Below are 24462 nucleotides of genomic sequence, written 5' to 3'. Positions count from 1 at the left end.
TACGGAAACCACTAAAAAGCGCATCGAAGCACAAAAACTAGGAACTCGAGACTTCTGGAAAATCTACAACAGTGTAGTAAATAATGGGCAATCAACAATTCCCCCACTAACCAACAATCACGAGGTTGTCTCCTCAGCAACCGACAAGGCTAACATGCTTGCCAGTCGGTTTGCCTCAAACTCCACACTGGACCCTTCCAACCACCCCCTACCTGACTTTCCTATGCGGACAGACGCCACACTAGACGATCTGAAAACCACCCCTGCTCAGGTGTATGCTATCATAAAAAACATTGATACCTCAAAAGCATGTGGACCCGATCTTATCCCAGCTGTGCTATTAAAAAAGTGCTCAGCCGAAGTAGCTTCAGTTCTCTCCAAACTCTACAACAAATGCCTTAATGAAGCTTGCTTTCCCGTCTGTTGGAAAACTGCTTCTGTTGTACCAGTATTCAAGAATTCTGGCGAAAGGACAGACCCATCAAATTATCGCCCCATTAGCCTCCTCCCACTTTTTGCCAAAATATTTGAGACCATAATTAACCATGCTCTAGTCCATCATCTTACAGATGCTAAACTACTGACTGACAAACAATATGGATTTAGACAAGCCCATTCCACAGCAGACATCCTAACTGTGATCTCTGAACGTATATACCATTCACTGGACAACGCGGGAGAGGGCAGAGCGGTAACTCTAGATATATCTAAGGCTTTTGACAGGGTATGGCATGAGGGTCTTCTCAGGAAAATCAGATCATACGGTATCACTGGTAGAGTACTTAACATAATTAAATCCTTCTTAGATAAGAGAAAAATCCAGGTTGTCCTCGACGGTCGTACATCTAAACAATATGATATAAATGCGGGGGTGCCCCAGGGTTCTATCCTTGGACCTCTATTGTTCCTGATATTCATAAATGACCTCCCCGACAACATTGCCTCTGAGATGGGTATATATGCTGATGACACTACACTCTATGGCAGGCACGACAGGAAGACGAATGAACACATTTCTAAAGAAATGGCAGAAACACTAGAGGAAGACCTCCAATCTGTAGTGGAATGGGGACAAAAGTGGTTGGTCGCGTTCAATGCTGCCAAGACTAAACTAGTTTCATTCAATAATTACAAGAAACCCTCTCTACCACCCATAGCAATGGCCAACAACTCTTTATCTGAGAGTCCATCTTTCAAACTCCTTGGCCTAACGTTCACAGGAAACATGAGTTGGAACAATTACATTGAAGGCATTGCCAGGGCCGCTGCAAGAAAGGTGGGCTCTCTCTACCGTGCTAGAAAACTACTAACACCCGAAAGTATCCTGTACCTCTATAAGGCCACCATTCGCCCATGTATGGAGTATTGCTGCCACATCTGGGCTGGTGCATCTGCTACTAGTCTCTCGCTCCTTGACAAGGTTCAAAAGAGAGTCGCAAACCTGATAGGCCCTGAACTGGCATCTAAGCTTCAGCCTCTGTCCCATCGACGAAATGTTGCATCCCTCTGCCTTTTCTACAAGTATTTTAGTGGTGAATGCTCTGACGAACTGCAATCACTTGTGCCCCCACGACGTGTGCACACTCGACAAACCCGACAGGCTGCTAAATCCCACCCCCACACTGTAGAGATCCCTAGATGTAAAAGATCTTTTTACTCCAATAGTTTCTTCCCCAGAACCGCTAGACTCTGGAATTCCATTCCAGGTCCCTGCTTCCCCAACAGTACTGATGTGCAGAAGTTCAAGTGTAACGTGAACCGACACCTTGCTGCCCAAATCTCTACATAGTACCCCAGTAGTTGTTGCCCCTGATAGTAGCCCCCTACACCAAAGTGGCAATTTGCCTTGTTTGGGGTGAAAATGTAATAATAAAAAAATAAAAAAAAATAAAAAAAAAATACTATTAAATTATCTAAGTATTAAGAATAATACCATTAAAATATTTTTTAAATATTGAAAAATGAAATCAAAGTACATTGTTCTGAAATTATGTTGTATTACTGTGGACATACAAGTTATGTCCTTTTTATCACAAAACTATCTGATGTTTTCCATATGTACACATCTGGTAGTTTCGTGATAAAGGGACATAACTCTAGTATACACGATATTGAAAATCCAAAATTTGAAAGTAAAGTGAACATAGCATAGATCAATTTACAATGGTAAAATAACATTTAATCGCGCTTGGTTGGCCAAGTATAAGTGGATTAGGTTATGTAAATATGATTGTCGACAAGCATATTGTTTTGTATGTAAGTTTTTTGGTTTATTATATCATTGTTTACATCAGATTTTGTTTTGAAAACCTGAATTTTCTCTGGAGAAATCCTTGAATAAACCTTGAAAAGGGACATTGAAAATCTGTACGAATCCTGAGGCAGGAAGTCTTCAATCAGTTGTGTCTTCGGCGCCTTCTATGGATTTGTATCTCCAACCACGTCCAAAACATCACAATTCACACATTATATAAACTTTCTAGACTGGCAAAAGTACTTCTAACCAAGAGGCTCTGATGGTTTGGGCACATCCTTCGTCATCCACCAACATGGCTGATTCACAAGGCAATATCACCAACACTGCTACTGGAATAGGACAAGAGTGATGGTCAAACAAGGACGTGACACGCAACAATCAAAGCTGACTTGGAAGCTATGATCGCATCTTCAGCGTGTAACAATGGAATTACGAATGGCTGAAGTGCCGAGGAGTTGGACCGACTGCTTTGACTCCTGATGCAGTGAATTCACTTCGAGCTGGCTTCACCCACTCCAGGTGAATGACGTCACAAATACAAAGTAATCTGTCTACTCCAAATACTACTACGCTAGTTTCAAAATGTTCCATTGATTCATCCGATAAAAAAGGAACACTCGAGTGTGGCTTTAAATGTTACTGCATATTAGGAACTACGTCAATAGCAATCAAGTTAGTGTGAATTTTGGCAAGGGTTACACTGAGTGCATGATATAAACCAGATCTGTAATTTAGGGTTGAATAGAAGACTGACAACATAAAGTTGAAGTAGGGGAAATTGTCAAATGCCATAGACAAAATCGAATTGAACGATGAAAAATAACATGTTTTTGAGGAGAGAAGGAAAGCTTTTCAGAATTAGTCTTTGTGGAAGCCATGCGAACAAGCAACCGTCAATGATGTAGAAGACTAATAAATTCAGCAAATATTGCCTCCAGTCTCTCTCCATGCTGGTCATTCATTTTGTTAAGTAGAAAGTTACAGTTAAGAAATAAATAACTAGCCAACATTTTTTTTTTACAAGGGAGTCGCCACTTATCAAGGACTGAAGACCACTACAGGATAAGGGTTAACGAATGTAGTTTAGTAATCGTTTATGGTATAGATAGGATAGAATTTCAATTATTTAAAGGGATAGCTCAACAAGAACTTGTTTACATTGGACTTGAAGGCTACCATATTGTAGTCGGCTAGGAAGCAGGCCAATAGATCAATGGAATTTGCGTTTAGGTTTAGGCATAGTTTGTTTGAAAATTTGTTAATAATGGCTGTAGCTAGTCTAGTGTTTTTTGTGAAAGTTTTGCAAAGGGGGAACCATATTGGAGACGAGCACTGGCCATGAAAATGGCAGAACGGAGACATGCTTGCAACATCTCTTCTGTGGAGAAAGAGGTTGCAGGGAAGAGGAAAGAACACTACCTACAAGGTTTTGAAATTGAGGGCAGGATAGGGCACGCTAAGCAGCTCTTGCCCAGATGTGGCAACAGTATTCCATTGTAGGACGTATTTGGCTCTTATACTGATGGAGGATACCTACTGGAGCGGTAGTAGGATTCAAGAATTTTTACAGCGATCTTGGTAACAGATTTGATGTATGTGTTCCATTTCATATAACCTGAGTGCCTCTCTTCTAAGTCTGTTCTCTTCAGATAAAACCTTGCAGAAAACTCAGTGAATGTCTCCTTGTGTTCTTTTCTTCACAAAAAGTTTTATTTCTCTTAAACAGATGAGAAACGTGACAAAGAATGAAGAGAGGCGGAAACCATATATAAACACCCGCATGTGTGTATATAAAAACAATTGTTATTGAAAATATTACATGAGCTATGGCTTATAGTTAAGTCCAATATTGTGATCAGATATATGATAATGTCGACGCCCCCCCCCCAAAGTGTTAGGAATTAAAAAAAAAAAAAAAGAATATAACAAAAAAATTAATTTACAGGCAGTTGGAGAAGTTGCTATGAGTTTTGCAACAGTTTATAGTTTACGACAGTTAGACAGTTTTGGGCACGATGGTTGACGACAGTTATGAGCTGGACACGGTTGAAGGCAGATCGTGGCTCGTAAGAGATGGGGAAACACAAAATGAACACGGCCTCGACAGTTGATATGGATCTTAGCATTTAGAGGATCGATGATATCACATGCATGCAGTGCAACTTATATTTACAGAAAGTGTCGGAGTCCGCATTTTGTTTTTCTATTTGTGACCCATTGTACCCCTCACAGCAGCTGCCAATGCATAGGAGACGACACATGGACAAAAGAATGTTGGTGATGTTAACGAATGAAGAACACCTGGTTTTCTTGCACAACCCTATAATTTTGAGAATTGAAAAAACAGTTAATTATAATTTGACTATTGTGATCAAATGAACACCGAATGTCCATTTTTTTTTTTTTTTTTTTTTTTTTTTTTTTTTTATGGAAAGACAAGGCATGAAACCACTTGATTTAAGGAGCTAACAAGAATGAAAGATGAGTATAGCTAATGCATAGGAGGTTGTCTGAAAATACTGGCTTCCTGACATAAAATGCACCAAACATTGATGTTATTGTTACACCCCTTCCCTTTCCAAAACTCAATCATGTTCTGCAAAGTAAAAAAAAAACAAAAACAATTTTCCTCTACAAAACAACTAAGCCAAATTGATAAAGCCAGATTTGATAAAGTATCTTAAGGGGGTGGTTTATCAGGAATTTGATATACACAACTTGAAGCATAAACTTTTTCCAAAAATTACTGGAATCAACATTAAATGACCTGAAAAGGATTGATATGCCATAAAACAAAACAATCAAACCAAACTCGATGAATAAATATTTGAAAATATAAACAACTTGGAGTGTAAAAGATTTTCTGAAATTGCTGGACTTAGCATTTAATAATCCAAAAAGGATTGGTCTGCCATAAACCAAAACCACCAGTATTGTGCGTCAGTGTCTTTTTTTTTTTTTTTTTTTTTTTTCGAGTCAAACAGTACAATGACTATATACTGTGTTTGGAAGATTATTTAGGTAAGAAAGCCAACAAGTTAAAATCAACAATTAAATTAATCAGGATAAAGGTTGATAAAAAGTCATATCTAAACCAAAAATACCCTTAAAACAAAAAAAAAAAATAAATAAAAATAGGAGTGTTGACTCGGCCAACATCAGGGTTACCTGTACCCGGAGTTTTTCTTAATCCTCCCACTTCAATCAAGATAATATATCTCTAAAGGCATTTACAAATATCCATTTTGATTGAATTTTTTAGATAAGGATTGATAATTTGGATTGTTCGAACTACTGTTCTCATCTTGGATGTTATTCCTCACAACGGTTTGGCCAATATAACCTCCCATCTTCTTTGGGGTGTATCTTATTGAACTCTGGTATCTGAACATAATTTCAAACTGAACCCGTTTATATATATTATTTTAATTGGAATTCATTATTGAGATGAGTATTATTCATATTAATTTATTTTATTGCGGACTATTATTCTCATCTTTCTTAGTTATTGTTTTACGACGTTTCAGCCGACTATTCTTCTGGCCTTCGTCAGGTGGTAACCATGACGGATAGGAATTTTGAATCTCCTAACTGCATTCTCAGCAATCACTGCCATCCGGAGTTGTTGTCTCACCACGTTTTGGCCAAGTAAGTCTCCGCAATAAAATAAATATAAATAATACTCCTCTCAATGATGAATTCCAATTAAAATAATAATATATATACCGATCGATACGGACCTGACCATGGAAGATGAGATAATAAATAAAACGTGGATTTATAAGATCAAAAAATCCAACCTTGATCGCCCTTCGGGGCCCATGGCGCAGTTGTTAGATGTTGATTCTCTACGGTTCCAGATGGACATTGTCTGAAGATAGCGGTTTCAATCCTACCCAAAGCCGGCCAGAGGCTTACTTGGCCAAAAACGTGGTGAGACGACAACAACTACGGATGGCAGTGATTGCTGAGAATGCAGTTAGGAGATTCGAAGTTCCTATCCGTCGCGGTTACCACCTGACGAAGGCCAGAGGAACAGTTGGCCGAAACGTTGTGAAACAGCAACCAATAAAGATGAGACTAATAGTCCACAATAAAATAAATTAATATGAACTCTTTTAATTAATCCGCCAGGATAGCATGCCCCTATTCTATCAACCTTTTAATAATTCGCAATCATATTTTTCATATCGCCGCATTGACGATTGAACCTCCAACTTCCAGAAAGGTGTTACGTACAACTGAATTTTATCGAGGACTTTATTAATTAGGCCACAAGGACCCATGTGATACAAAAAATACAATCGCATATCATTCAGGACTTCTACCCGATCACGACTGAAGGAATGAGAACGTGTTACCAACATGGATTAAATAAAGACTTCCATTCGAAGTTCTGTGCAGATTCCTTGAGTTTGACAGAAAGATTCCAGAGTTCAGAAAGATATGCCTGAAGAAGGTTGGAGGTTACATTGGCTGAAATGTGTGAATAGCACTCAGATGAGAACAGTAATCCAAATAATAGGAATTATGAATCCTCATTTCAAAAATTCAAAAACATATCTGATGTCATCCATTTAAAAAAAAAAATGCCACAAACAGTGATGGGATGATTCCTATATATATATATATATATATATATATATATATATATAATATAATTTTTTTTTTTTTAAATAGTACATATATCGCTCCCCATTTGGGGGCAGCAAAATTGGTCAATGGGAAAATTATTCCCTACTCACATTTAGGTAAAAATGTACTTTCGTATAATTCATTTCAAAGAAAAAAAAAAAAAATCTATGTGTGTATAAAATGAATTTTCTGATGCATACACGGAAGAAAATCTCCAATGTTGAAATAGACACGAAACCAGAGATATTACAGCAATACTTGTGTGGTCTGGGAAGCAGCACAGCCTCGTACAATTGTTGGTCATGCCTGATATTGTATGATCTCACATTATTTACTAAACTGGCTTTAGACAAAAGTAATGCACAATCTGTGGCAGATTTATTCTCTATCTATCTATCTCTATATGATTTTTATTGATGCATGCATAGAAGGAAATATCCAATGTTGACATACAAATATTGATTGTTCTGTGAACGAAACAGATGTGAAAAATGTACCAAAGTTTTTTCTTTGAAAAAAAAAAAAAAAAAAAATTGATTGGTAACATGAATGAAACATTGGACTTTGGAATTTTTTTTTTTTTTTCCTGATTTTAAACAATAAGTATTCATAAAGAGTAGAAAATATTTGTACATTTTCATCAACATATATATATATATATATATATATTTATTTAATAAGGGTATACATCAATTAGGGGTGATGGGTAAATGGGAACTTTTATACCATGGTATTTCGAAGCTTAATGCTTCTCATCATAAGAGGAGAGAAGATGCTAGATAACATAATAGGGATGCGACGTCTCGTGATAGTTTCATTAGGAGTGAAACAAAATATTGATGCTTTTATTAAATAATGCAAGTATGTATATCTGTCATGGTGGGTTTAATATATGTGGACAATGTGTGATTACCCTTTCGGGGAGGATATAAGTTAATCAGATGTATTAATGGGTTATAGCTATCGAAGAGGTGTACATGAAATAGGGGGTTTATGCTATATTGGTATATTTTAGAAGGGGTATCTGAAATTATAACAGGAATAATATTGATTATATGAGGAGATAAATTATACAGAAAGATAGTTTTTAAGTGAATAAGAGGATAAATACATGGTAGACTAAGGGATAAAAATACCAGGGAGTATGTAATAAATAGATATAACATAAGAATTATAGTGTCTAGCCTTAATTTAAACCTAAATTAAATTATATATATATATATATATATATATATATACACTATTCATTCAAAAGGAATCAAGTGAAAGTGTCTGTGTAGATTTCCCTATGCAATAACTCTGTCAATTTTCAGTCTATAGACTCGAAATTTGATATACAGGGTATTGAGACTTGGGAAAATCTTTGAAATCCACTTTCGACCAGAAATTTAGCTGTGAAGGGGTCAAAGGTCAACGATTTGACCTTTTTAGAACTCTACCAAACTCCTCCGCCAATTTTGGATATAAACAATTGAAATTTTAGATATAGTTTCCTTGGACATGGATGTAACTTAATAACTTTATTTGAGCCCAAAACAAATTTTAAGGGGTCATAATAGGGGTCAAAGTTAAAAAAAAAAAAAATGACCTCTGCGGTCTCTACCAAATTACTCAGACAATTTCTGGTCCAAACATTTGAAATTTACATAAAGGGTATTCAGAGATAGGGCAAGCTTTTTAGTCAGTTTGGGTCGAAAATTTGAGCTCCCAACATGTAAATGTATGTTTGCAAGTCTGCCTAAAACTTTCGACAGGGGCGACGGATTTTCACAAGATCAGTATCGTTTTGAAGCGCGACCCTTCAGATGACAAATACCGAAAAATTAGCTAATCCAATGAACAACAAAACAAACTCATCCATAGATCGCCTCCAAAATAAATATATACATTTTAAATGAAATTTAAACAAACTTAATTAAACCAGATCACATTACGACAACAAGCATAATGAACTGACTGTATCTCAACTAATCAAGTCACCTTTAAATATACACTCAAAATTAAAAGAATCCAACCTTAAACTCACTTAAATAAGTAACCCTCCAAACATTCCAAAATTTCAGACCATGACTCGTCTATCTCCTCCCCACCCGCTCACCCATCCGCACAGCAAAAACAGCACACCCACCCCATATCACAAGAATATCCATTTCCCATTTGAACTTAAAATCAAGGTCAACTCTTTGAAAGAATACTAAAATACAACCCCCACCCCCACCCCCCGCTGAAAAAATTCCATTAAGCACCTGTATTCTCGCCCAATTTTAATCCTCCTCCCTCTCTCTTTACCCTCTCTACTTCACTCCGCTCTCCTCTTTCCCTCATCTAAAAGGCTTCCCTCACCCACTATCAACAAGAAAGCAAACTATCTTTCTACCAGGACTCATACCAGAAACAAATCGTCCAACGCACCGTTCTGAATATCATCTCCCAGATTATTTTGCTGTTTTGCTACCTATACTATTGATTTCGAGGTCCATTACATACATAGCTCAATGCTCAAATTCTATTACTCATGGGGATAATTACAATGGAATGGTATATCCAGCCAACATCGGATACACTTCGTCAACAATGAGAAAGCTTTTGGACTACATCAACCAACACACACTCAACGCAACAACGAATAAGGCTGCCCCGTATACTTTTCGAAAAATCAATAAGGAGCAATATGCTTTCGCTATATGGAAATATTACTTTCTCCCCTGGACCTATTCTCTGGCCACCTGGATTTATAACCCCGAAGGACAATTTACTCCTCCCGATAATGGATTGCCCAGGTTGTATCAACTTCTCTTTTCATATAATTTTTTCCATATAATTATCCACAAATACCCAAAAACTATTTTCAATAATTGTGCTGAAAAGCAAAATAAGCATCCATTCACAGCTGAACATTTTGCCAACCGCATTTCATTTCCTTAGAAAGATGATATGATATGAGCCATTATTGAAAATCCATGGATTATGGAAATTAACATAACCCCTTCTATATATTCCTTTTGTCAAACAATAAATTCTTAAATCGAATATATGTGTCTATATGTTGTATTTTCAGAATTTAAAATTTAACTACCAAACTTATATATGGCTCTATTAAATATTGAGCTTTTCCTTTTTGGCTAGGATCACCTTGAAAGTATTACTACAAGTAATATCTATCAGAATTTTCATCTGAATTCTATCAGTGTCTTATCTCGCTTATATATAAACACACACACACACACACACACACACACACACACACACACACACACACACATACTAGCTGGCAGCTCGGCGTTGCTCGGTCATGCTTAAACATGATATTTTAATTTATGAAGATTGCGTATGTATTATAGAATCAATCCTCTATTGAATAGTATTTTACTAGGAATAATTGGTCCAGTGAACTTTTTCGCAAAAAAAATCTAACAAAATGATATCATTCATCAAATTCCGTCTGTGTTTGTTTGCGTTAGCTGACATAGCGTATTCATTTAACAAGTTTAGATAATGTAAAGAGTGTATACATCTTATTGGGATACCATATACAGGGTGACCCCAAAAAAAACAAAATCCTAAATGGAGGCCATCTAGAACATATGCTGTAGAACGGAGAGAGAGAAAAAAAGGCTAAAGACCCTAGTGTTTTGATGCGATGTTTTGGATATAATAAACTAGTTATGACCAAAGTTTCATTTAATTCTGACAAAACACTAAGAAACCGGGCCTAATTAAAGTTAAAGTTGGGGCCCGTTTGTTTTGGGTCACCCTATATATATATATATATATATATATATATATATATATATATATATATATATACTAGAAGGGGTGCCCGGCGTTGCTCGGGTGTTCGGAGGTGTATGCTGTGCAAAAAAAGCAAAAAAAACAAAAAAAATGGTTAATTTTTTAAAACTTTGACCCCTATTATGACCCCTTAAAATTTATTGTTTCGGGTTCAAATCACTTTATTAAGTTAGATCCAGGTTCAAGGAACCTATATCTAAAATTTCAAGTGTCTAGACCCAAAATTGACGGAGGAGTTTGGTAGAGTTCTTAAAGGTCAAATCGTTGAAATTTGACCCCTTAACAGCCAAATTTCTGGCTGACACCCGTCACATCGATTTTCCGAAATCTCAGTACCCGGTATTTCAAATTTCGAGTCTATAGACTAAAAATTGACAGAGTTATTGCGTAGGGAAATGTACACAGACAGACAGACACGTTCACTTATATATATATATATATATATATATATATATATATTTGTGTTATTGCAAATGAATGCTTCAGAATTCTTGTTTCTCTACTCGGTCATCAGTTTTGTCTTGCGGTCATTAACTGTTAATTCTTGTTTTTTTTCCCTGCTCTTTTCTCACACCTTAGAATTTGCCCACATTTGCAAATTCTATGACTTCATTGGGGGAAGGATGGAGGGAGGAAGGAGCTACAAGGACATGGCTATTTTTATTTATTTGTTTTCTGTGTTATTTTCATTCATTGAGTTTTCCTGTTTCTTGGATAGCTAAGTATCTATTGTAACAAAGTTGTGTTCCCGCCCGTTTTTTTTTTTTTTTCCAGTTTGGCTAATACATACAAACGGTGCATTGTTTCGCAAATAAGTTTTCATACTGAAAATGGACTCGTATGCTTTTATTTCCGCATGATTTAACTTGCATTTAGGTAAAAATGCACTTTCGTAAATAATTGAATTCATTTAAAACGTATCGCAAAAACAAACAACATCTAAGTAAGTCGCGGTATATCCAAACAGTCGTGCGAGATGGATGAGCGGTAAGGAGTTTTGGCTCATTACCGTGGAGTCCCGATTTTGAATCTCAGCCACTCTGAGTTGCAGACAACAAAACACGTCAGTGGATAATTATATTTTAAAATAATATATATACTATTCATTCAAAAGGAATCAACATTCAAGAGGTTATCTTATTTGTATACTAGCTTGTTGCCCGAATGTTTGAAGGTGTGTTTTGAGCAGGAAAAAAAGTGCTAATAGGCAGGCAGGCTCAAACCTCTGATGCGAAGGCGGGAAAGAAAGTGATAGAAAATCTGACGACTTACCACTACTCCTGTCTCCTGTGGTGTGCGTCCTTTCTAATACAAAAATCGGATCCCTGCTCGTTATTCAACAGGCTCCATTTCACACCTGACTCGGTTCAAACACCTGTAAAACAGAAACCACAATTAGTTCAGAGCTGTAATTTGCCACATAACCCGTAGAGATATAAATCATTGCACGTGCAAAATTTCAGCTAGATCAGACAATTGGAAGTGGGTCAGGGACATTACTTATTGCACGTCCCTTGTAGAATCTGAATCGAGAATATTTAGGCCAAATCGTTTACTGTGTTTTATTGTGATTCAGCCAGAAAAAAAAAAGATCTTTCCTGCTTATTCGACATCTAAGTAACAGCTTCATGTTTCTGTAGCGTCACTTCCACTCTTACAGCTTCTACTGGAAAAAATTCCACCTATAATTTTTATGAAAATAAATTTTACTTTAAAAAAAATTATATTTAGCAATAAATATCCTCAATGCTACTCTCATTCCTATACCAAATCTTAGTATTTTCTAAAGAATTGCCTCCCTGTTAAACACTGAGCAGTCCCATAAATAATCAAATTTTACTGGCATTTTGGCATATTCTTCGAAACATTCCATTAGGGCATTACTTCCCCTGTTTACTAAACAATGGTAGCTGATTTGGCGTCCTTGGCGAAACATCTTCCAACAGATATTTTAACTGAAGAAATGTATCACATTCTTAGACGAGTTATTAGTAGTTGTGGTATTTGTATTCTAAGTAGTATAGCGTAAGAATATTTTTTTGTAAAAAATGTTTATTTACTTTTAAGAATGTTTCACGCAATAAAGTTAATAGTTACAAGAAATAAATGTTAGACATATATATATATATATATATATAAAAGCGAAAATGTATGTATGTATGTACGCTTTTCCTCGATGTCCACAAAAGGCTTCTTTCAGAGAAGCGCTTGCTCGGTTCACAACTTAAAACTTTTTATATCATCTATAAATTGTAATATCTCAGAGTTACCCACGGAGCTCGCATGTCTATTTAATTTTGACTTTCAAACGTTAATTATTCGACATTTCCCACATCGGCACGCGTTACATTCGGTTTTCGGTATAAAAAAAAAAAAAAGCGAAACTCTACTCTAATCACAGGCTGAAAGCCAGTTGTCTCAAGAGAGCTAAGTAACGTTTGTTCAATGTCGACTTCGTCATATCAGACTGTAGCTTTCATTTCGCTCCTCCTAATAAACAGGGAGCGGGTTTTTAAAAACAAACAAACCGATTTATTCACCTCATTCAAAACTGTCCGGCACAAAATGCTAACTGCTGAATACCTATCGCCGTCATGTCAATCAAAAACGCGCACCTGTTTTTTTTAAACTTTACTATTTTCTAACTGCGCGTCTTTTTTGTCAATTTTATTATTAAATAAGTTTTTGTGCATTTAAAATAATCTGTATGGAATTTATTTTACAAAAATAAACAGTACATTGGATTTTGAAAATTTGCATTTATTTATTTATTTATTTTTTATTTATTTTATTTTTTTTTTTTTGTAACACTATGTTCAACTGAGGTCGTTGAGTGCTGGTGAGGGGGGGGTAAGAAAAAACAAAGGATGACAAAGAAAAAGGAAGTAGGTTTAGCGAGTAATAAAATAACTTATCAACAGACAATGAATAGGAATTTGTTCTTAACGCAGACAGAGAAATAAGGGTAGTTTAATTCAGGGTGTGACACGTCATCAAATGACCCATAGGTAGAAAACAATGGGGCAATAGGTGTTTTAGGGGGGAGAGTTACTGTGAGTCAAGGGAGCAGTAGGAACGACACTTGATGGGAAGGGTCGGTTGGATGCTTAGTTGAGGCCTAAACTCCGAGGTGAGCAGTTGGATTTTGGATATGGCTGTGGGCAGTTGGTCGCTCCGAGGTTCCTGAGGGAGATGGGGAGATGAACTGATGGCAAGTGACTGACATGACCTCTAGAGAACGTGCATGTGAACCGTAACATGTAGAAACTCACTTGGAGTCCAATCAACATATATATAAAAAGCATCAGCGTCTGTGTTTTTCCTGTGTTGTGTTGTTTTATTTTTCTACTTGTGGACCCTTGCATCCCCATCAATAGTCACCAGTGTGAACAAGATGACGACATGGCCAAAACTAGATGAAGAGAAAGTCACGGCACACAACATTTGTGTTTGGCAACTTGTCGGTGGGGCCACGTGATGTCACACATTGCAATAGTGCAATATCATTTCGTATGTGCTTAAAATAAGTTATTCCTTATGAGAATGACCTGACACGTAGCTGGTATTCACCCATGCGGTGCTGATATTGAAAATAGAAGAGTGAGAGTGTAGCCATTCATGGGATCAAATTTATGAATTTATCACCGAAGTATTGATTAGAAGTGTATATTAGGGACCCTACTATATCAGTAGCGATTACATTAGAGTGTATTTTGACAAGGGTCACACAGAGTGCATAATGGCCCATATCTATGAAACAGAATCGTTGTTGGGGTTGCATAAAAGACAGGTGACAAGGTAGGAGCAACAGGTCAACTTATAGACACACAGTTGAATGATGATGCATGACATCATGTTTTCAAGCTTTGGGAAACAAAAGTTTTTGAATCGATCTCTTTGAAGCCATGTGAATGAGATGCCAATAATAAAATGTTACTTCAATGTCTGTCCATTTCGATTTCACAGGGCCTTCAAACTACAATGCACCAGTGAGAAAATTTTGGTGGCCATTTTGTTATAACATCTTATTTTGATACTTAGCCATTTTCCTGGTGTACATATGTCAAAGTTTGAAGTTTTTAGGTTTTCTTTTCATTCCAGCAACCACATTGGGCAATTCCTTGATATTGCAGTGTCCTAGAATTTTACGCCAAGTTTCAAAATCCTAGCAGGAGCTTTTGGATAGGGCTACACTTTCTAAATAACATAATCTTTTATTTTCTATAATATTGAATACTGTTTCATTTGAGTGCACCAATTTTTACCTACTAGAGTTAAAGTTTATATTTGCGCCTTGTTAAGGGGAGCTTATACAGAAAATAGGTATTGTTTAAATGTAGGGATTAAAGAGTCTTTTCCAGATTACAGAAACGAAGTTCACGTTTATTATTCCTTAGGGAGATTTTAGCATTGCCTCTCTTTAAAACGATATCATTACTCGGCTAACTCCATAAAGTGACTCTGGATATTAAAGCTAGGGTCAAAATTGATAAAATCAGTTTCCTTCACGGCTCCATAATCTACAAGAAAGCTTTTACTGTTTGCTGATATGTCAAAAGTATAATACATAAAAATTAACACTTCTCTTCAATAGTAGGCTCTCCACATTATCCTTTGAAACTTTTGCATCTACATTGAAAACCTTTGTTGTTGGATCGCCCACGATAATAGCAGTTTATGTTCACTTTTTTTCTTAGGAGAAAAATTGTTCTTTATAAAGTTGCATTTTTTTTTTTTTTTTTTTTTTTTTTTTTTACTGGGCATTTTTTAATTTCATTTTAAAATTGACTAAAGTCATAACTTTTTAGTCTTTTTTCTAAGTTCATTCTCCCTAAATAAAATAATTTATGAAAACTCTCGGTAGACGTCTCCTTGTCTTCCCTGTATCAAGAATTTTATTTGCCTTAGTTAAACAGACGAGACAATTGACTGCCACTCATGAAAAGTAGCAGAAACCCCGCATGAAAGACCAGCACGTATAAACACTCTGTATGTTACGCTTTTTGCTTTGCTAGATGAATTATAAATGAAGAAAAAAAACTTATTTTAACAATCATTTCCTTTTGACATTCTTTTCAAACTATTCAGGCCCACTTTTTTCTGACTACGTGATTGGATGGCCTCTATATCGCCCAATACATTATATGGGAGAGACAAATGTTTCCTTTGACCTTTTTATTAGAACAAGGTGTAGTATCTGTTCAGATACTTATCTTTATCTTTTTTTTTCTGGCCGTGTCGTCATCTCTCACACTGGTGATTAAAAAAATTTAAAGCATAAACTTTTTTTTCACAAAATCACTCGATTCTACATTGAATAACCTGGAAATAGATTGATATGATGTAAAATGAAAAGACCAACTGTTTTCTTGTCCTCTTCCAATTTAGAAAATCATAAAAATCCCCCCCCCCCCACTCCGGACTTTAATTTTTCTTTCTTTTTCATTCAAGTGACTCAACTCTGTCACAACAGCTCGGTTGAATGGTTTCCTTCATAAACTTTGTAATAATTATGTCCTTTCAAATACGAGTAGAGTACACGAGGACGAAGCTAATATCTAAACTTGTTTGTTTTTTTTTTGTTTTTTTTTTATTCAAATATGAATACCTTCTTATAGAAAAATTTAGGTGCGTGTTATGATAGTTGACAAATCAATTTTTTTAAAATGTCCTTTTTAAGCAAAAATGATATTAATTCCGACGTCGAAAATAGTAATATATCCAAAAATTACGAAAATTCAAGTAGAAAGTCATAGTTAAAAAAAATTTATGGAAAATTGGGTAAAATTGCATTTTTCTTAGATGTTATAAAGTAGACGGTGAAGAGTTCACACACGGGGGACATAGCAATAGATTTATTTAGGCACCGCCAAAAATGGCCGCAAAATCAAGTTGTTGTTGTTTTTTAAAACTAAATTACATTTATTACAATCCATTATTTCTGAGTAACTTTTTTTTTTCCAGAAAGATAAAACTCTGAATTTTATCATATAGAAAACAGAATAATGTAAAACTTTTTCTACTATTTTTAATTCAATTTTAAATGTTAAATTTTCCCAAAAAGTTAACAATTGATATTTTTTGTCTTGCACAAATAACGTACTTAAATATTTAAAAAAAAGGGGTTTTGAAATAATTTATTTATTCATTTATTGTCTAACTAAGATTTAGGATGATTTTCTAAGAGAATATGCAAAAATATTATAATATAAGTACCTGAATTTCAAATAATTCCACTTATTCATATAGGTAACCAGACATTTCGCGTCGCCGTAGAGTTCAGATCGACTCTGTTTACGTTTTCTTTTGATTGAGACGAAAACTATGGAAGACCAAACAGGCCAAAAAAACTTATTTTTCAGTGACGAAAATTTCAATGTATTATTAAGCTGAGGCTGGCCAGTACCAGATGGGTGACCATTTGTATGAGTTTGGTTTTTAATGTGTATGTGTGTGGGGGCCAGGCTCCCCAAAATGGGGGGAGGGGGCAATTTAAAGCAGAATAAAAAAAAATTATTTCAGCGCGTTTGGTCCACCGTAGTCGAAAGGCGGCAAACGTTTTCAAACGAGATCGAAAAAAATGATGCTATTTTTAACACAAAGGGCACAATATTTATCGAATTTTTTTTTTTTTGTATCGATTATTCAAAGCATGCTCTGTTTAATAATGGTCATGCATTATTCGGCTCGCTAAAAAAAAATTGTTAATTTATTTATCAAAAATTTTAAAATGGCTTTTTTCGTATAAATATAAAAAATTTTTTTTTTTTTTTTGCTTAACTTAAATTAATTATTTTACTTAACATATTCACCGAATTTCACACTTCAAAACTCAAAAGCGGGATAATTAAACACAATCGAAGTTCAGACGTCAAAATAAGGTATGCAAACAATGTTTTTTTTTTTTTTTTTTTTTTTAATCTATAATTCTGTCTCTTACAACAACACAATATGTTTTGTTCAGTTTCAGATGATTATTTTAAGCATATTTGTTCCCACTTCAAAACAAGGGGGGGTTTTGTAAGCAAAAAAAAATATATATATAAATATCGTTTATGAAAAATAAGTACACTGTTATAAAGTTCATTCTTCTCCTAATAATCGCTGAAAATTTCGTATTGATCGGATAATTACCTGATTTTTGGTAGATTTTTAAAAAGACGGTCCGTCAAAAAGTACTGACCTGCCCCCCCAGTTTTGGCGGTGCCTAGATTTATTTATTTATTTTTACTAAAAACAAAAGCAATTGTTCTATTCAGTGAATTTGTGTATATTTTGGACATATTACTATTTTCAGCATGACATTAATATTGATTTTGTTTAAAAGGATATTTTTTTTTTTTAAATCCATCTATCGGACTCTATCTTAACAAAATCAGCAAAATTTGAATAAACACTTTGGCATTCTTTTGTTAGAGATATTATTGTCAATGATTAGATTCATTTCTTCCAAGTAATTATTAGATTGCCTTATTTGTACTGTTTAACTCCTTTAATGTTTAATATTATTGTATTAATAAATTGTAGCTATGTTTAATATTATTGTATTAATAAATTGTAGCTATGTTTAATATTATTGTATTAATAAATTGTAGCTATGTTTAATATTATTGTATTAATAAATTGTAGCTATGTTTAATATTATTGTATTAATAAATTGTAGCTATGTTTAATATTATTGTACTGGCAGGCGTCCTGACGTTGCCTGGTAGTAAGACATGCTTAAATATATTATGATTTATGCAGATTTCATATTTATTATTACAGAGTAAATTATCTATTGATTATTATATTGTACCCAATATATATTGTAATGATTTCAAATGTTTAAAAAAAAAAAATGACTTTGGTGTCATCAGCTGAAATCGAAACCAAAACATTCAGCATTCCAGCCATAGTCGTTTTTTAGTGCTTCAACCTTTGTTATTACTTTCTGAGCTATCGCCAGATGGATAACAAAAAGGCTAAAAATTAAACGATTTCAAGCAAAAAATGTATATGTATGCATGCTCTGAAGTTAGTCGATTTAAAAAAAAAAAAAAAAAAAAAAAAATACCAAAGTCAACTGTTTTTGATCCTTCAGCGGCTATTTTTACAGATTAAAAACCAATTCGAAAGTGTTCCCAAGGTCCAAATATCGTTTATATAAAGTTTCAAGTCTGTAGAGGAGTTTGGTAGACATTCTTCGCACAGAAACAGACACGGTAACTAATATATATATATATATAAGTAGTAGCATTCATCTGTGTGAACAACTCTCCTACAGCCCACACCATTGAACCGATCATGACCAAACCTGACATGATGATGGACTCTGACCTAGGGATGGTGCACACTATTTTTTAAGGTCAAGGTCAAATGTTAAGGTCGGAACTTTGCTAGTATAGAATGTTACATTTTATTAGTAAATTGTAAAAAAAATATTGATTTTAAAATTATTTTGAAATATAGAATGTTAAATTTTATTAGTAAATTAAAGAAAAATTTATTTTAGAAATATTTTAAAATTAAAAATTCAAGGAAGACTGGGAGGAGTAAGGAAGCTAGACCACCAGAGTTAATTGACCAAATAAAGAATTTCATGGATAAGGACCGTCATGTGTCTATAGAGACAATAAGTGCACAGTTTGATGTCAGTGTGGGAACTGTATACACAATTATTCACAAGGAACTGAAGATGCAGAAGATTTGCTCTAAAAGTGCTCCATCCTTGTCACAGACTATTTGGCCAAGATGGACATCAAGACAGTTCCTCACCCTCCCTTTAATTCATACCTTGCACCCTGTGACTTTTGGTTATTCCCTAAGCTCAAGGAAAACTTTGAGGCTGTCGTTATGAGAGAATTGAAAGAGGCTGTGATGAGGGTCGTTGACACGCTCACACAAGAGGACTTCCGTGAGGCCTTTCAGAAGTTGTTGGAAGGGTACAACAAATGCATTGCAGCCGGAGGAGATTACTTCGAAGTAGACTAAAGTTTCATGTGTGTACTATCAATAAAAATGCTTACACGAAAAAAAATCTGTCAACTTCTTGAAGGTACCGCTTATATTAATGAATTACTTTATAATAATTATGCCTTAAGAGCACGGAAGAACGAATCTTTACTGCAATCTGAATACCTTGACTTTTAATAGAAATATTTCGCTAAACACTTTGGCATTTTTTGCAATCAATTACCTACTTTTCTCAGTTACACCCAGAATTAAAAATTTTTTATTTATTTTACGGATATTGTTAGTGGTTTCTAAATAGAAAATGTGGGCTCTACACTCGAGGAGCTCATGATTCCCCCCCCCCCCCAACTAGAAAATTACTGGTTTATTTAATTGCTTTCACAATTATTATATTTGAGCTGGTCAATCTATGTCTCATTTGAAGGTTTTTGATAAATTGCAGAAAGACATCTGTAATTTAATTATCTCCCCTTCCCAGCACTCTTCTTTCTTACAACTTCTCTCACACAGATGTGATGTTGCTAGTCTCAGTCTTTTCTATAAATACTATAATGGCATGTGATCGTCAGAATTGTCTAATCTATTCCTTGCTGTTGTTCCAGTTCGTTTGACTTATTGGTCTAGTGGTCTCCATCAATTTATTGGCTTGATACCTCCATAGCTTCCTATTCCAGTATCTGCTTTCAAAGAATTCCAAGCTTACGGTACTCTTGCTGCTGACTGTGTCTCCCCCCCCCCTTGATCTCCTTTCTTTGCTATAATCATCTTTCTTTATTAACTCCTTACATAAAGTGGCTTCATGCCTTGTCTGAAACGATTTAAAAAAAAAAAAGAAAAAAAGGGGGCTGGGCATGACACAAAGTTAGGCTCAATGTGGGATGCATATGGTTATTAAATGCTGCAATGTTGACTGTTGCAGATCTCCAAGGGAAGACGGTTGCAATATTGTTGGCATAATATTAGGACATGGTCAGAGATTTGGATGATTATATTTATAGCCAGGGCTACCAAAATCACTGTATATGTTTTCGGTACGATAATTATTTCTTTGGCCATCTTTTTTTTTTCTTTTTTTTTTTTTTTTTTTTTAATCCTTTTTCTATTACAAGTGTGAGGAAGTAAGGAAAAAAAAGAAACTACAAATTACAAAAATAAAGGGAGGAAATAGGTTTATCAGGATAACAAAGGAAGATGTACCATCTGTGTCCGAATTTAATAGAACTTCAACGTCTGATATAAAAATTTTCCTCTTTGACTTTTGAGTTGCAACTGTTATCAAACATTATTCTGATTCTTATTTTCCAGGAATCCTAGTCCCATTCTTTTCCTGTCTTTCTTCCTTGCTGTCGTCTCCGATCCATATCTACGTCTTCCTTCTTAGATATGCTGTCCTTTCTGAGGTAAGGTGATACCCACCACCGATACCACACTTGCTGTTCTCGTCTCCTTTGACCCTAATCAAGACTTACAGCACCCCTCAATTTCTTCTTCTCCTTACACCTGTGATCAAACCACGTACTACCCTACTCGACAATGATTGCTGACCTTCACCCCCAATGCTGCTTCCGTAGTTTTCTTCTGTTTCGTCTTCTCTTCTGCCCGTGTCTGTCATTTCTCACACGGGTGATTGTCAAGGGGCCATGCACGGGTTCACGAATATAAAATAAAACTCAAAAAGTAAACACAGATTCCAACATTTTCTGTAAATATTAGTTGCACTTTGGATGTGTGTGTGACACCATCGATCCTCTACACGCTAATGTCCACATCTTAGTTGTCTGCCAGGACCTCAGTTGATCATTTCATTTCCCAATCTTCATACTCCAACCTGCAGTCGACTGTGTCCAAATGGGAATTCTCAACTCTGTCATCAACCATCGCAAACTTAACATTAGCCCCAACTTTTCCTAACCGTCGTAAACTGTTGCCAAACTCATCACTCTAACCATATTGACCTTTGTCCCAATCATCACACCTTAACCAACAATCTCAGCTCCGCTTCCTTTTGTGGTTCTTGGTGAAAAATCTCCTCCCTGTTTTTTTCTCTTTCCTTTTTTTCTCTTTCTTTCCTTTTTTTCTCTTTCTTTCCTTTTTTTCTTTCCTTTTTTTCTTTCTTTCCTTTTTTTCTCTTTCTTTCCTTTTTTTCTCTTTCTTTCCTTTTTTTCTCTTTCTTTCCTTTTTTCTCTTTCTTTCCTTTTTTTCTCTTTCTTTCCTTTTTTTCTCTTTCTTTCCTTTTTTTCTCTTTCTTTCCTTTTTTTCTCTTTCTTTCCTTTTTTTCTCTTTCTTTCCTTTTTTTCTCTTTCTTTCCTTTTTTTTCTCTCTTTCCTTTTTTTTCTCTTTCCTTTTTTTTCTCTTTCCTTTTTTTTCTCTTTCCTTTTTTTTCTCTTTCCTTTTTTTCTCTTTCCTTTTTTTCTCTTTCCTTTTTTTCTCTTTCCTTTTTTTCTCTTTCCTTTTTTTTCTCTTTCCTTTTTTTTCTCTTTCCTTTTTTTTCTCTTTCCTTTTTTTCTTTCTTTCCTTTTTTTCTTTCTTTCCTTTTTTTTCTTTCCTTTTTTTTCTTTCTTTCCTTTTTTTCTTTCTTTCCTTTTTTTTCTTTCTTTCCTTTTTTTTCTTTCTTTCCTTTTTTTTCTTTCTTTCCTTTTTTTTCTTTCTTTCCTTTTTTTTCTTTCTTTCCTTTTTTTTCTTTCTTTCCTTTTTTTTCTTTCTTTCCTTTTTTATCTTTCTTTCCTTTTTTATCTTTCTTTCCTTTTTTTCTCTCTTTCCTTTTTTTCTCTCTTTCCTTTTTTTTCTCTCTTTCCTTTTTTTTCTCTCTTTCCTTTTTTTTCTCTCTTTCCTTTTTTTTCTCTCTTTCCTTTTTTTTCTCTCTTTCCTTTTTTTTCTCTCTTTCCTTTTTTTTCTCTCTTTCCTTTTTTTTCTCTCTTTCCTTTTTTTTCTCTCTTTCCTTTTTTTTCTCTCTTTCCTTTTTTTTCTCTCTTTCCTTTTTTTTCTCTCTTTCCTTTTTTTTCTCTCTTTCCTTTTTTTTCTCTCTTTCCTTTTTTTTTCTCTCTTTCCTTTTTTTTTCTCTCTTTCCTTTTTTTTTCTCTCTTTCCTTTTTTTTCTCTCTTTCCTTTTTTTTCTCTCTTTCCTTTTTTTTCTCTCTTTCCTTTTTTTTCTCTCTTTCCTTTTTTTTCTCTCTTTCCTTTTTTTTCTCTCTTTCCTTTTTTTTCTCTTTCCTTTTTTTTCTCTTTCCTTTTTTTTCTCTTTCCTTTTTTTTCTCTTTCCTTTTTTTTCTCTTTCTTTCCTTTTTTTTCTCTTTCTTTCCTTTTTTTTCTCTTTCTTTCCTTTTTTTTCTCTTTCTTTCCTTTTTTTTCTCTTTCTTTCCTTTTTTTTCTCTTTCTTTCCTTTTTTTTCTCTTTCTTTCCTTTTTTTTCTCTTTCTTTCCTTTTTTTTCTCTTTCTTTCCTTTTTTTTCTCTTTCTTTCCTTTTTTTTCTCTTTCTTTCCTTTTTTTTCTCTTTCTTTCCTTTTGTTTTTTTTCCCTTACTTTCTAACACTTGGAGAGAAGGGGGCATCCATTGTATCACAAATAAAAATCAAGATAGTCCACAAGATGGGAAGAAATGTGAATCTATCATTCTCGCTGGTAGTGTTGTTTTATGCTCTCTGACTTGATGTCGAAATGTTCTGTGAGGTGACCGGTATGATGTATGGAAAGGTTAAAGGATTTAGCTGAATATCTAATACATAAAAGGCAAAATGTGTGTGCGTTTCTATGTCTTCCAAGAATTTTTGACATGTAACGGATCCTGACAAGATCGGTATCGTTTTGAAGCTCGTCATAAGCGGACAGCAAATATCGAAAACTTGGCCAAAAGCATTAATTCCTTCAACCTCAACTGGGCAGTTACAAGGAAGGATCGCTTTTTTCATTGACATTTTTGCAAGTCATCATCTTAATCGGATTGACTAACCTTAATTTTAATGCTCGCGACTTCCGGTTTTGCCATGGACGCATCGGCTAAGACATTGTGTCTTTAACTTTCTTTTCTCCTTCACATTATGAGTTCGAGCCTGCCTGCCTACTATCACTTTTTTATTTTTTTTTTAACAACTCTTGGCCTGTCTACCGGGTTCCACTTTGACACACCCGGGCAATGCCGAGGATCCCCACTATATATATAAAGATGAACATAAATTAACTCTTACCATACTGACCTTTGTCACCAGCTTGCTTTTGTCTGCCTTGGTGAACAACTTTCTCTCCATTGTCTTTCTACTAAATTCACTTTTTATAACTTTGTTGTCCTGATAAACCTATTTCCTCCCTTTATTTTGAAATTTTTTTTTGCCATATTTCTTTCTCCCCTCCTTTCTTATCACTTGGTGCGTGCGTGCGGTATTGGGGCTCGATAGTATTACACACCATTTAATTTTGTTCTAGTAGGGATAGAAGTTCTTTACTTTTTGGTGAAATTCTATTTTTTAATCCAGAAAAAGCGGATTTTTGCTGATAATTCCCCATCCATGATGAATTTCCCTGCTTGCTTAAAAAAAAAAAAAAAAAAAAAATCCGATTTTCTGCTAAATTGCTAAAATCATCATATTGTATGAATCCGAAGATTATATTGTTGGCATTGGTTTCCCCAATATTTTTCTAGTCAGAATTATTTTTAGAAAGACCTTGGAGATTACAGTAGGGACCACATGAAGGTTGCCAACATCTTAAGTGAAAGTGATTTTTGTGATTCTGACTTGTAACATCCAGGTCATCAGTCTGCGTCGTTAACCACTAGACCACTGTCGCCTCTCATTGTTAGGATGTCACTACCAGATCAGTTTGTCTGAAGAT

The 24462-nt window shown here is 34.8% G+C and overlaps 1 protein-coding gene across 4 annotated transcripts in view; it reads left to right on the top strand.

The window, feature by feature from the left end:
• LOC145266564 (uncharacterized) overlaps positions 1–24462 on the top strand; it is a 74641-nt gene that overhangs the window by 29863 nt on the left and 20316 nt on the right. The window contains exon 1 of one of the 4 annotated variants that reach the window (XM_080122384.1): positions 20945–21039. The exons of the other annotated variants lie outside the window; for them this stretch is intronic. Within the exon in view, the coding sequence (XP_079978510.1) occupies positions 21023–21039 (17 nt within the window). The 5' untranslated portion in view covers positions 20945–21022. Of the gene's footprint in view, positions 1–20944; positions 21040–24462 lie in introns of those variants that run through there. 4 annotated transcript variants of the gene reach the window in all.

The sequence above is a fragment of the Euprymna scolopes genome, chromosome 41 (genome assembly GCF_053919585.1).
Source record: "Euprymna scolopes isolate OS-2025 chromosome 41, ASM5391958v1, whole genome shotgun sequence".
In the NCBI taxonomy this organism is placed as follows: domain Eukaryota; kingdom Metazoa; phylum Mollusca; class Cephalopoda; order Sepiida; family Sepiolidae; genus Euprymna; species Euprymna scolopes.
The sequence above is the reverse complement of the archived record's forward strand: the minus strand, read 5'-3'. Positions and strand labels throughout refer to the sequence as shown.